At 33.0% G+C, this 14342-nt stretch overlaps 2 protein-coding genes across 2 annotated transcripts; both read left to right on the plus strand.

Annotated features, from left to right (window-relative positions):
- The first annotated feature begins 4229 nt into the window (after positions 1-4229).
- LOC111697905 (protein Mo25-like) lies at positions 4230-10880 on the plus strand. Its single transcript, XM_023468049.1, has 4 exons — positions 4230-4345; positions 5190-5246; positions 8748-8843; positions 10342-10880. The coding sequence occupies exons 1-4, from the start codon at positions 4280-4282 to the stop codon at positions 10747-10749; spliced, it is 627 nt and encodes a 208-aa protein (XP_023323817.1). The 5' UTR covers positions 4230-4279; the 3' UTR covers positions 10750-10880.
- On the plus strand, positions 10880-14324 carry LOC111697891 (protein Mo25-like). Its single transcript, XM_023468026.1, has 3 exons — positions 10880-11120; positions 11382-11569; positions 13382-14324. Exons 1-3 carry the CDS (start codon positions 10902-10904, stop codon positions 13809-13811), a joined length of 837 nt encoding a protein of 278 aa, XP_023323794.1. The 5' UTR covers positions 10880-10901; the 3' UTR covers positions 13812-14324.
- The last annotated feature ends 18 nt before the right edge of the window (positions 14325-14342 follow it).

A 14342-nucleotide genomic window follows, 5' to 3' on the forward strand; every position in this document is an offset into this window, starting at 1 on the left:
ACAATTTATTTTTCAAAAGTTTTAATGCATTTGAAATATGTTTGATAAAGAATAAATACATGGAATAATTTAAAAAGTATAATTTGTATAAATAATTTAACTATTCGTAAAAAATTGTGATTATTTATCTTCCTTCCTTTATTATTATTAGGATATTAATTTCCCAAGTTGAGTTTAATATTTTCTCACACTAAGTAATTAGTTTGGTTGCAATAATGAAAACTTTGATTAATTTTCTAAAGAGAATCTGTTAAATAAAGAAAAATAGAAATGAGAATTCCAAGACGACTTTACAGATTATGAGCAGGTTATATATTACGATTACGCAATACGCATTTGTGAATGATAAAGGAATTAAATTTTGTAATCCATATATCTTTGCAACATGGTCTAAACCGTTGATATTTCTAACTTAGATTACTTGATCTATCAAAGTTATAGTTAAGAGGTTTACAACATTGGGTTACCAAGATATAGGGATACAAAAATCAGAGTTTGTGGCAAAACCTTTATTCCTTACTATTACCTTCCAACATCTTATTTTTCTTTCAAATATAAAAATAACATTCAGTTTTTTTCTGTTTAGTTATGTTAGAGGGAGTTTAAACGTAATTTCAATGCTAGGATGGCACTGCCCGATTCACAACGGTACCCTAGAAACCTTTAACTGGTCAAAAGTTTAAAAGTGTTTAGTTCTGATAATTTCGGTATGTTTTCCTGCAGAAGAAATGCGCTATAATCGCTTTTGTAGCGAAACTATAATAATCAAAATTATAAACATTACTTGATTCAGACAAAGCTGGTTGTAAATCGGTCATTGCCGTCTTAACATTGAGGGTCACTTGAACCAAACTCAAAATCCTTTTAGGATCCGAGTTCGTTGAAGAAACAGGGGTGGATAAAATCGAATCTAAAAAGTAGAAAAGTATGTTGAACTTGGTACGGATAGTAGAGTAGAAGTAAAGTGTGCATTCCCGCCTCAGACTATATATATTTTCATGTTTTTTTTTCAGTTTAAATATACATTTCAGATGTTTAAATATATACTTTTTCCAAGAAAAAATGTTTCATGGGTCTAACCCAATCATCAGTTGGAATAAATATATAGTCCAATTAAGATTCGCGCACAAGTTATAATAATTTATATTATACTTTTCTCTATTAAATAAATCCGACCTCTGAATAAGGTTATAACGAATGGATGGGATGAGACACGTTTCAGTTATAGAGAGACTTTTTTCGCACTTATTTATCGTCCTAAAATCAGATATTTCTATTTTACTTTAAAGCAATACTCATGGAGTCAGGATCCGGATCCTAATCCGCAACAATATGCGGATCCACGTAAATAATACAAAATAAATATTTTTTTAAATTGTTGAAAAAAGTTTGAATTTAGGGCATGTACAAAATTAATAGGAGTGGGGGGGTTGGGAGGGTACAAAAATCGCATGCTACATATGGACCGATCCGATAAAAATATTTCATGAGACAATAATAGTTCAAATGAGCCAAATAATAATTCAAATAAAGAAAAAAAACACTAGTTTAAATGAGCTTGTAAAAAATCAAATGAACAAAAATTTATGGTTTAAATGATCGCTAAAAAATAATTGCTCATTTGAACTATCTTTTTGATTTATTTGAATATGATTTTTTTGCTCATATATGAATTGTATGTTTTTGATCATTTGAACTTTACTTTTTTTCTCATTTGAACTATTAAATGCTTCATTTTAACTATTTTTTGGTCATTTGAATTATTTTTATGTCCATAAATGGGAAATATTTTTTGATCATGTAAACTATTTTGTGATGATTTTTTCATTTAACAGTTCAAGGAGTTCAAGTGAGTACATAATGCCAAATTCCCCATGGCATCTTGTATTAAATTTGGGTGCAGATCCGAGAACTTTGAAAATTCGAACCTGTGTTGTTTGAACTACAGGAAATGACGTCATCATCATCCCAAGTAACAATTTTGCGGAAAATCCGCGGAAATTCTCAAGAATCTTTCCTGGGAATCCGCGGAAATTCCCAGGAATCTTTCACAGGAAAATCCGGTGAAAATGTCGACAGCTATTCCCAGGAATTTTTCGTAACCCATTCCGAGGAACCAGGTCCGAGGAATTTCTTGTAACCCATTCCGAGGAATTTCTTGTAACCCATTCCGAGGAAATTCTCGTAACTCTATCCAAGGAATTTCTTGTAACCAATTCTAGGGAATTTCTTGTTACCAATTCTTCAGAAAAACCAGAGAAAATTTGTAGCGAAAAGGTCTTCAGAACCAATTCCTGGGAATTTCCCTGGAACTATTCCCAAGATTTTCTCGAGAGTTCCTCAGGAATATCTTGAAATATTCACTAACAAAAGTAGTGAATTACTTAACAACTATATTGCCCCTCCACTCCAATATTTTCAGAAGTATATCTTCTTAACTCAGAATGTTATAGTTGTTTTTGATCTTATTGAAGTTGTCATGTAATTGTTTATTAAGACAAGTGAATTGTCAAGAAAAAATTTTAAAAAATGTTTTAAAATTTTTAAATATTTTTTCAAAAGATGGTTCTGAAGTAAATTATCAATTTTTAATAAATTAAAATGCGAAGAAAAAAAGATTTAGTTTGAGCAGTGCATAAAAGAAGAAAACCTCAGAGACACCTGTTGGTGAAAAACGGAACTTGAAAATTCTGTGAGGAAGTCCTGAGAATTTCTCAGGAATTTCCGGAGAAATATTCATGAGAAATTCTTAGGAATTTCTTGAGAAAAATTCCTGAGAAATTCTCAGAAATTTCTCGAAACTTATTCTCTTATCTAATTCCCGAAAAATCCGTAAACTTGGTGACCATGTTTTAAGAATTTCTCAGGAATTTCCGGAGAAGAATTCCGGAGAATTTCTCAGGAATTTCTTGGTGTGAAATTCCGGAGAAATTCCCAGGAATTTCATGAAACTATTTCTTTTATTAATTTCCCCTTAAAATCCCTAAATATGGTGACCAAGTCCTAAGACTTTCTCAGGAATTTCCGGAGAAGTAGTCATGGAGAATTTCTCAGGTATTTCTTGGGGTGAAATTCCGAAAAAATTCCCAGGAATTTCTCGAAACTAATTCTCTTAATAAATTCCCCTAAAAATCCGTAAACATGGTGACAAAGTCCTAAGAATTTCTCAGGAATTTCCAGAGAATATTTCTGGAGAAATTCTGAGGAATTTTGTGGGGAAAAATTCCGGAGAATTTCTCAGGAATTTCTCGAAACTGAGTCTCAAAACTGTGATCCCACAAAAATCTCTCATCTTGGGGACCAATTCTAGGTCGAATTTCAAGAGAATTTCCAAGGAATCAGTTACAGGAACTGATTCTTGAGAAATTCCTCGGAAATTCCTTAAAGAAAGTCACTATGGTTGGAGAATCTGGGGAAATTCCTCACTTTTGTTACTTGGGATTGGTTAGAATGATCCAATAGTTCAAACGATCAATAGTTCAATGGATCAATAGTTTAAACAACATGTAATTCTTAAAATGCGGATCCACCTTTTCCTTAGAACAAATTTTTAAAAGACGACATTTATATTTTCCGTTTTCATCCAAAACCGGTTTAAGAATTTCTGGATTAGTTTAGTATGTATTTAGTATGGCCGCAACAGCAGCCCGATTAGTTTGTTTTGTGCCAGAATTTATCTTTTCACAGCCAGTTTATAAATCTAGATTGTGATTTTGTAAATAACAAATTAAAAATGAACATTGATGTGTGAGCTAGTAATAACCTTTTGTGATAAATAATCATGGCAATTCGTTATTTTCTTATTATCTTCCTTGGAATTTAAAGTGAAAATACAATTAGTAATGGAGAACTGTCAATTTTTCGGTAATTTCCTAGTATACGTTTTTTGGACCCCCACTGCCCCCCTCCTATCAATTTTGTATTTGGATCTTGTATGAATGTTTTGACCGTGTGAAAAAAACGCCCCCGGCGGGGGCCTGTCCTAGCCGCGGCGCTCGGCCCCCTAGCCTGTTCTAGTCGCGGCGCTCGGCCCCCTAGCCTGTCCTATCCGCGGCGCTCGGCCCCCTAGCCTGTTCTAGTCGCAGCGCTCGGCCCCCTAGCCTGTCCTAGCCGCAGCGCTCCGCCCAGTAATTGTCTTACACATATTTGAAACCCTAATTTTTATTTTGCCAACGTGGCCTTGTTTCTAAAATTCTAATTAATTGTTAAATATCTTCAAAATGTTTCAGATCGTGATGTACTAGTTGAAGGGATCTCGTCCATCCTCCTGTAGTTCCAGATGATGAAAATGCCGCTGTTTGGTAAGGGGACGAAATCTCCTGCTGAAGTTGCCAGGATTCTCAAGGAAAGTGACATTCTCGGGTTACGGGGTCTGGGTTTTATAAACTTGTATTATGGGGTTAATCATGATAAGTTTAGGAACATATCGCGGGTCTGTTCTATAGAGTAATAAAGCGATCTAAAGGAAATTACCATAATCTGGAAGACATCTAAACCATTCCTTTATTCCTATCCTGGCTATATCGGTATTTTCTAAGTTCTAAGGAATGGTTTTGGACCCCATCCCGAAGGCGCCTAGAGGGGGGGGGCACAACGCAGATACTAGGACTGGGCCACAATACCAACTTATTCTAAAAGAGGAAAGCCAGTTTTTCATTTTAAGTTTTGTTATATATTTTTATTCGGTACTATTTGTCTATACTCTTGTATTCTCGAAATTGAAAAATTGAAGATTTTTAAGTTTTAGAAATTTTTCGATGTTTTAAGAAATTTTGAGTTTTACGATTTTTAATAAAAAAGCCACGCAGGCAAAGCAAAAATTGTTGCAACAATAGGAACGCAAAGCGCCATAAAAGCTTAGTAAAATAAAATTTTATTAAAATGTAGAAATTATTTTCAAAGATTTGGGAGAAAATTGGCATTAACTGCCCCCTTTTTTGATACTTTTTGCTTGTCATTTCCCCTCCCGATCTATCGAGAAAAACTTATTAGGCCAAACAAATATATTCTCATGACGAATAAATGTATTTGAATAGGAATTAAGTAATTCCTAAAATCAAATATGATTGAGCGGGATCCGGGGTAACAAAAAAAGGAAATGGATCCTGAGAATTGATAAAATGATAATAATAATGTCGAATAGAATTACGCGTAGACTGATACCTGATCTAAATCATCTCTTGTTGCAGGATGGACTGCTGGTTCTTGAGAAGGGAGGGGACGGCAAGAAGCAGGAGAAAGCCCAGGTATTGAATTTAAAAAAAAAATTTGACAAATTGCTTATTTTTAAATATCTAATATTTTTGAATTTAGGTCATAATGATTTTGGATGTGTTGATTATATTGATTTTTTTGTTCATTTCAAATATTTTTAAGATTATTGCAATTATTAAGATGTATATGAATGATCAGTTTGCGGAAACTGATATTTTAATTTATCAAAATAGAGAAATATTCAAAGATTTCTAAGAACTCTGATTTAGGAAGAGTTCGTCTAAGAGAAATCTGTTTGATTATCTCATTAAAATGCAATAGTGCAATTGATATTCCTCTATTTCAGGGGACATCAGTTCCAAAACTAACACTGAGTGTTAGAAATTATTATTAAAATTGAAATTTATTGTTTCAATGTATAGTTTTAGCTATTTTTATCAATATATGGTGTAATTTTGTTCTACTCGTCTTGGATCTAAAGATATATACTCTTGAAAAAGATGGCTTTGCAGATTTGGCCCATTTCTAACATTCAGTGTTAGAAATGGGCCAAGTGTTAGTTTTGGAACTAATATCCCCTGTATTTAGTAAATAAATTTTTTGTGAAATCGGGGGTTAGATTTTATTTTTATTCTTATCAACCATCTCCCGTCTCAAATTCCAGAAAAACCTAAAAATTATAATGCATATAATATAATATTTTCTGTGATGTATTTTGATTGGAAAATCGTAATCTTTTGTTTTCTTCGCGAAGTTTTCCCCTGTAACATGGTGTCGACAAGCACTAGACATTAACGGACCTTTTTTGTTGGTAGTAATCTAATTTTTTCACTCCTTCTCAAATTCATTTGTTATTTGTCTATGAAGCCAGACTTATATGCGCGAAACGAAAGCAAACATTTTTTTCATCGTTTTCGCTGAATATTTGTTAGAAGGGTGGAATTACATTTCTGTTTTTCGAGAAAAAATACATTTTCATTATAAAGATTACTTGATTCAGACAAAGCTGGTTGTAAATCGGTCATTGCCGTCTTAACATTGAGGGTCACTTGAACCAAACTCAAAATCCTTTTAGGATCCGAGTTCGTTGAAGAAACAGGGGTGGATAAAATCGAATCTAAAAAGTAGAAAATATATGTGTGTTTATTGTATGTTAGTTGTTAGTCGAATTCCTAATTTATTTTTCAATTTCATTTATTGTTCCGCGTGCAATTTCTGAATATGTTATCAGTTAGCTTTGAAGTGTTTGAAAATACAAGTATACGACCCTCCGTAATGTTTGTTTTGTTTTACAAATTCGTAATTTATGCTAAATATTATTATTTTTATTATTTTCTAGGCTTTTATATATTCTAGAGCGAGAATTTTTTTTTTTTTTTGTTTTTTTGGGTGGAAAGTATTAAATAGAGAAAAAAACTTGACAATTAATTTTTGAAAATCAAAAATGTTTTTTTCTTAAAATTTTGCAGCTGTTGTCCTTTCTCTAACATTTCCTTTCGTGATCATTCACTTTAAAATTTTCTAAACTACTGTGCGTAATGCATTTGTAATATTCACCGCTTTTATTTTAATAAACAGGGGGAACATATTTACTTTCAAGATAACCTCAGATATAAATAACTTATCAGAGTTGATGCTCTGCACCCTGAGGACAGTCTGGGGGTTTCATGTCGGGTTCCCTAGATCTACTATTATATGATCGAGGTTTTTTTTTTCATTTAATGGGAGTGTTCGCGAAAATTAAAGGATATAGGTTAAACCGAAAGTATAAATGAGTGTAAGCTGTAAAAATTATTCGAGAATCCAGTAAAATCCCGCTTAAATATTGATACCATTCAATTCCAAATTCAATTAAGGCTAAGCCCATGGACCCAGTGCTAAGGATCCATTCTCATTTTCATATGTAATGTACTAATTAATTCATTTTAATGCAGATCAGGATCCAAATTCCAAAATATTGGATCCGCCCTGAAATTAAAATGGATCCGAATCCAGGTTCCAAACATATTTTTTTCTGTTAAACAAATGAATTTCTAAATGTTTTCTTTTTTATGCTGAAACGTAATAAACCATTAAGAGAAAAAGAAGATTGGATTTTCTCTTTCGAAAGCAACTTTTTTTTCAGCAGGTTTAGATCATGGATATATAATAGATGGATATATCATAGTCAAGGTTTGATGTAATTTTTTCGCTGGGGTGTTTTGCAGTACGTTAGACATTGGACCCTGGAACTTACAATTTGTCGTTGGTGTTCGTAAACTTAATAGATGTCAAAGGAGTATAGAAAAACATTGTAAGCCTTTAAAACTTGATAAGATTTAGCCTCCTTTTTTTGTATTATAAATTTTTTTGGAGATACTGAAGATTTAAACAACCTTGCTGATTTTTAATATTTTGAATTTTAAACAAATTTCTCAATATCTTGGAGGTACAAAAACGGCAGACCACATTTTGGAATTCTGAAAAGGTGCCTTTAATGCTGCCAACTCTTTGAAGAAAATGCTATGATCACAAGATTTTAGCTACAGCATGTTTAGATTGATAGGCCCCGTGGATCCGCATATTTTTGCGGATCCGGAACCAGGAAGCCAAAATGTTGCAAATCTAACGGATCCAAATCCGGAGCCTATTGTACTGCACTCCCGTTTAATTTTTCTCGAAAAAAAAGTTTTTTTGAAAGTAGACCACAATTGCGAGGAAAAATTACAAGAAAGGTTTTGAAAGCCTCGCAAGGAATCCCATTTTTCTCCACAAAATAAATATCATGTTATTTCTACAGGACACTTACTTTCTGTTTTAATATTTAATAACAAAATGCAGCAACCAATCAATAAATAAACGATGATTCAAGGAGTTGAAGTAAGGAAATCATTAGAACTCATAAATACCATAGACCTATTTTCTGAGAGATTCAATTGCAAGAGTGCTTAGGATCCAGATCCGTTGGATCCGCAAGATTTTGGCTTCCTGGATCCGGATCCAAGGGGTAAAATATCAACCAAAAAAAAACTTTTTAAATCCTAAAACCCAAAACTGAACTTTTGATAAAAGAGAGATTATAAAAATTTCCTCATTTCTCAATGATGCATCAAGTTTAAGGATAAATATAAGCGAAAAAAAATAAAACAAAAAATTTGAAAATTATTTTTTGTTAAAAAAATTCAGTAAATCTTAAAGAAATGTCCTGGATCCGGATCCATTTTTTCCAGTGCGAATCCAGGATCCGGATCCGCATTAAAATTAAATGGATTAATATGATTGAGAAAGCGGTCTGAGGGTTCTATTTCATAGAATTGGAGTCGTTCGAAGTGGTTTTCATTTGTTTTAAGGATTTTTCTCTAAAATTCTTGTTTCCGACAAAATTAAATATCTCCCCCAAAAACCTGTTTAATCCCTTAACCCTATCCCGATTGAGGGGGGTGGATGGGGTTAAGTACACTCAGAGTCGATTTTTAAAAAATTTTCTGAAAATGATATTTTGTCTAATGTCACATTTATTTTTAACAAAATGAATATTAATAATAAATATTCAGGAGGATGTCAGCAAACAGTTTAATTACATCACAACAGTCGTCTTTGGTAACGAGAGTGAACAGCAGTCTGATATTCTGGTTGCTCAACTCTCACAGGTTCGTTTTCTTAGATATAAGAAAAAGAAATTTATATTCTTTTTGGCAACAAAATTAAAAGATATTTTTTTTGTCTTGTCCTTCACTATTTGAGCAATAAAAGATTGAAATTCCTTTTACTTTTTGGATCCGGATCCGGATCCAAGGGGTAAAATATCAACCAAAAACTGCAAAAAAACCTTTTTTACTCCTTTAACCATAATCTGAACTTTTGAAAAAAGAGAGATTGTAAAATTTTCCTCATTTCTGATTGGTTATCAAGTTTTAGGATAAAAATATGCGAAATAATAAAACAAAAAATTTGAAAATTATTTTTTGTTAATAAGATTCAGTAAATCTGTTAGAAATGACCTGGATCCGGATCCGGCCGGATCCATTTTTTCCCAGTGCGGTATTTCCAGAGTATTTTAGTGGTTTGAAATACCGCGGCTGTACCCGGTCTACCCAATGCTTGAAAAATTATTAATTTTTTAATTTTTTCTAAATTTTTAGTTGAAAAAGTAAAAAAAAATCAGAGAGTTCGAGTGCAAGCCGTGTTTTTAAGCTGTGAGAAAAACCTGGGGGGGGGGGGGGGTGATTGAATACACCTCCCCCTCCTCCTCTCAATCGGGATAGGGTATAGATAATCCGTTACTTCTTGCTACTAGTTAAAAACTTTTTGACAACAACAAAATTATTCGTTTCTGTGTGTACTGTACACTGAACAGCCTTAAAACTAAATTATAAATAAACATTTGTTGCAGATTGAAATTGATATTTTGGTAAAATCTGCTGATTAGAAGTTTTGTTTACACTTCGGGACAGAATTCTAGATATTTCATATTAATGTCAAATTTCAAAGACAGTGTTCGATTATTCAAGGTTTTGAAAGCGTTCAATATAAATAAAAAACTCTTAAGTTGAATTTTTTCCCTTTTCCATTTTTTTTTTACTTTCAAAATGTACTTTAAATAATATTGAATTGAGAATAGTCATTAGTTGTAAAAAAGTTTTTTTGGTATGCAACAAATGCATAGAAAGGAAAGTCATTTACTGAAAATAAAAACCATTGGAAATTTTAAGCCTTCGGGATTCAATTTCCATTGGTTCTCTAGGTGAAATGGTTCACTAAACTCAGCATCTCCTTTGATTTTTTAATATTACTATTGGAAAGTTAAAAATTCGAAATGCCAATTTAAAATCATTTGAGTGCCAGTTAAAGTCAGTAAATGTACAATTTAGTTTAAACTATTGATGATTAGTCGAACCCGCCGGAACTAGTTGAACTAACTTTTAGGGGTGTATATTTTCTTGAAAAAAATGTTCCTGAAAAGAAATGAATTTTTGGAATTTAAAAGGAAACAAACATTTTCTCAGAGGGGGTTGGAGGGGGAATTAATAAAAAAGCAACAACAAAAAAACTAGGGTCATTTCCGCTTCTGGCAACAAAGTGGATTAAATCCAAATCGATAATCTTATAATTTTTTTATGTCTTTTACTAGTATTTTGATTTTTATATTTTGCGAAGGTATTTGAGAAATACGAGAAATTGTTGCATAGCGATAATTACGTAACCAGACGACAGTCCTTGAAGCTGTTGGGAGAACTTTTATTAGACAGACACAACTTCTCTGTGATGACCAAAAACATCTCTAACCCAGACAATCTCAAGCTCATGATGAACATGTTGAAGGAAAAGTCGCGAAACATTCAGTTCGAGGCGTTCCACGTGTTCAAGGTGTTTGTCGCAAACCCAAACAAACCAAAGCCAATCCTTGACATTCTGATCCGAAACCAGGACAAGTTGGTGGACTTCCTCTCCAAGTTCCACACGGACAGGTCAGAGGACGAGCAGTTTAACGACGAGAAAGCATATCTCATCAAACAGATTAAGGAGTTGAAACCACTTCCAGTTGAGGCTGTTTAAACCAGTTCTGTTCTTGAAAGATCTGAATTGCTTTTGTAGGATAAAATTATGCTTTAATTGTATTTGTTCATCAGTATTTTCTATATATTTATACTTTTTTACCTTGCTACACACCACACAATAATTTCAGATATGAGCTAAGTTGATTAAAAATGATTAAAATGCCGTTGTTTGGAAAATCCGTAAAAAGTCCGACAGAAGTTGTGAAACTACTGAAGGAGTCCTTGACTGTGTTGGAGAAAGGAGGGGACGGGAAGAAACAGGAGAAGGCCCAAGAAGAAGCTAGTAAACAGCTGGTTAGCATGACAGCTATGCTGTTCGGAACCGAGAGTGAACAGCAGTCTGATATTCTTGTAGCTCAGCTTTCACAGGTAGGGGTGGGCATCGTTTTAACTTGGATTTAATGATCTAGTTCCTTTTCTATGTAGCAAATTGGAAATAATATCCATACTTATTTTTTTAAATTTAATGATCCAATTTTAGCTGTGTGATAACAAAATATAGTTAATAATTTTGAAAAGAAATCTTTACGCAATGCTGTGGATACCAATATCGATATAATTATATCTAAATCAAAACGGAAAGATGAAAACGAAAAAAAAATCCAACGTTTCCCACCTTTTTACTCACAGGAGATGTATAACTCTGGTCTGCTCCTTATACTTCTGAGAAATCTTCACAAAATAGATTTTGAAGGAAAGAAAGATGCTGCACAGATATTTAATAATATCCTCAGGCGGCAGATTGGTACCAGGACCCCTACTGTAGAGTATATTTGTACAACACCTGAGATACTCTTCACGTTGTGTAAAGGTGAGTGATCATGTCCAGATTAAAAAACATCCATAAAAATTATATTAAGTAGTTAATGAAATTTTAATAATAATCGGAATATCCGGATTTTTTAAAAGGTTTAATTCCCTTTAAACAACAAACCCTTCAATTACTTGTTTGAGCAAAACTGAAGAAGATGTTCTTAATTTTCTATCTGAAAATATTTTATTTTCATTTGTGGTTTCTCAATAAAAGTGACTTCCGGATTTGTGCCATTTATGCAGAGAAAAAAAATGGACAAATGTAACACTAAACATTTCCTAGTGTTGCTCAGATAAAGGTGTAAAGGATACCATTGTGAATCGGTTATGTGACTCGTTAAGGGGTGGGTCACTTAACTGAATAGGGGCCCAAGAAAAAATGCCCGCAAATAAAATAACATTAGAATTATACTCTACTCCATACCTCATGGAGTAAATAAAGTGGGGGTTTGTTGACATTTTTTTAAAATAAATGTTATTCTTGCTGGATCCTTTTAGTTCTAACAATATAATGAGGATAAAAATTAATATTAAAAAATCTTAATCCGTTTCATACTCCTTCAGAATTGATAAATATGAACTTAATAGAAATGAAGTTTTATTTAGCTCTGATTGAAGAACAATCATTATGTTTAATTATTGAATAAATACTGATAACACTTGATAATACTTGTTTTATTGATTTTTATTGCCAAGCTTACGGGATCTTATCTCACTAGCTGTCCAACACTCAATGATTTAAACCAAACCAGTTAAATCCTGAAAATTTAGGTTTCCAGACCCGTGTCATTGTATTAATGATTTTTCTTGGATTTTAAAATCTTCTCTGCGTTGACATCGACATTTTAATAATTTGTAAGGAAAACATGATCTTTCTCTTTTTATTTTTCTTAAGTAAAATTTTTACAATGATTATTCTTCATTATTTTATGACGATTGTGTAAGTCCATTAAATTTGCGCTTCGCACTCCTAATAGCTTTTCTACATTTTTTCTCTGTCTCCTTAAACTTGGTAAAATAATCCTGTGTTCTTGTTTGCATGTAAGAGTTGTAGTCTCTCTGTTTTTTACGCACTAGTTGTTATACTGTTTTGGTCATCCATTGATGGTGGTTATTTCTGCGTCGACGGACTTAAGGAATAAAACTTTCTATGCCTGTGTTAATTGTGTCTTTGATAAATTTCCAAGAATCTTCTGTGTCAAGGTCTTGAAGCTCGCTGCGCCAGTCTGTGTTCCCAGAAAATCTCTCAATCCTTCCATGTTTCCATTTTTCCAGTTATTTATCAATTCTGTAGAGAAATTATATTTAGAGTTAAAAAGTAAATCAACAGCAATTATTGAATGATCACTGGTTGATAAGTTTCCGAGCGATTCAATGTGTAATATATTTTCAGGTTTTTTGAGAACAGCAGATCCAGAGTATTTCTGCGCAAATGAGTTGGAAAACTAATTAATTGTTCAAAATTATTGTATATAGTACAGTTTAGAAATTGTTCACTCCCCCTATCAAAAGTTAATTCAAACCAGTTTATTCCAGGAAAATTAAAATCACCAATAAGAAGACTGTTGTCCTTGTTATTTTCGAAAAGTTTGCACAACTCAGCTGTGTTTTCTTGATTAAAGGGGAGAAAATTTGCCAATTGATAATATTTTATCACCCCCCTCAAACATTAAGATTCTATTGAAAATGCGAACCCATGAACATTTTGTAATAAATAATTTTTCCCCTTGTTATATTATCGATTTTTACTCTTTTCCAACTAACTAATTGTAAGCCATTTTATAAACTTACAAACCCAATTTGTTCTACCTCATAAGGAAAATACAACCCCTAACTGCTCTCTTTGTTCAGGTGTTCACTCCCTACGAACAATTATTGAACTCTGACAACTACGTGACGAGACGACAGTCCTTGAAGCTGTTGGGTGAGCTTCTTCTGGACAGACACAACTTCTCTGTGATGACCAGATACATCTCCAGCCCAGACAACCTTAAGCTCATGATGAACATGTTGAAGGAGAAGGCGAGGAACATCCAGTTCGAGGCGTTCCACGTGTTCAAGGTGTTTGTCGCAAACCCAAACAAACCAAAGCCAATCCTTGACATTCTGATCCGAAACCAGGACAAGTTGGTGGATTTCCTCTCCAAGTTCCACACGGACAGGTCCGAGGACGAGCAGTTTAACGACGAGAAAGCGTATCTCATCAAACAGATTAAGGAGTTGAAACCACTTCCAGATGACGAATGAGAAATATGTTTGAAGAAAGTTGGAAGGATAATTATGCGAAGGATATCCCATGTTGTGACGCTGGAACCCTGATTTCCCAGATATCTGCACTGTTATTTTTCGCGCATTTCTAACGTCAGCCCCAGATAATTGTGATTTGAACCCATGTTACTCAAAATTGTTGCTATGTCAAGACTTGTTTAGATGTGTTCGTATATTATATATATTTGAACTGTGAAGGTTAAGCACTGAAGCAGTTTATATTAGAATTATCCTAGAGGGTGCTATATTTAAATTATAAATGCTTGTTAATGCATATATCTTATAGTATCCTATCCTGTAACCTACCAATCTAGATTCAGAAACAAAATTTTAGTGTTTGACACGCAATTGGGACTACTTAACTCTCATTTAACGTGTCAATTATATGATTGAAATATGTTACTATTAATGCAAACCTAACGTAAATACTTGTATATTCCATTCTCTCTATACTGTTGAGCAAATTATTTTAAAATAAATGATGCATGTAAGTTTAATTCGATTTTGCTT

The sequence above is a fragment of the Eurytemora carolleeae genome, unplaced genomic scaffold (genome assembly GCF_000591075.1).
Source record: "Eurytemora carolleeae unplaced genomic scaffold, Eaff_2.0 scaffold288, whole genome shotgun sequence".
Classification (NCBI taxonomy): Eukaryota; Metazoa; Arthropoda; class Copepoda; order Calanoida; family Temoridae; genus Eurytemora; species Eurytemora carolleeae.

Bases quoted from the DNA above. Each gene is read 5' to 3' on its own strand.
- LOC111697905 (XM_023468049.1), top strand. From the start codon at position 4,280: ATGATGAAAATGCCGCTGTTTGGTAAGGGGACGAAATCTCCTGCTGAA. The intron at 4,346-5,189 runs GAAAGTGACATT...CTCTTGTTGCAG, and splicing joins AAGTTGCCAGGATTCTCAAG to GATGGACTGCTGGTTCTTGA. The intron at 8,844-10,341 runs GTTCGTTTTCTT...TGATTTTTATAT, and splicing joins TGGTTGCTCAACTCTCACAG to TTTGCGAAGGTATTTGAGAA.
- LOC111697891 (XM_023468026.1), top strand. From the start codon at position 10,902: ATGATTAAAATGCCGTTGTTTGGAAAATCCGTAAAAAGTCCGACAGAA. The intron at 11,121-11,381 runs GTAGGGGTGGGC...TTTTACTCACAG, and splicing joins TTGTAGCTCAGCTTTCACAG to GAGATGTATAACTCTGGTCT. The intron at 11,570-13,381 runs ATCATGTCCAGA...CTACCTCATAAG, and splicing joins ACGTTGTGTAAAGGTGAGTG to GAAAATACAACCCCTAACTG.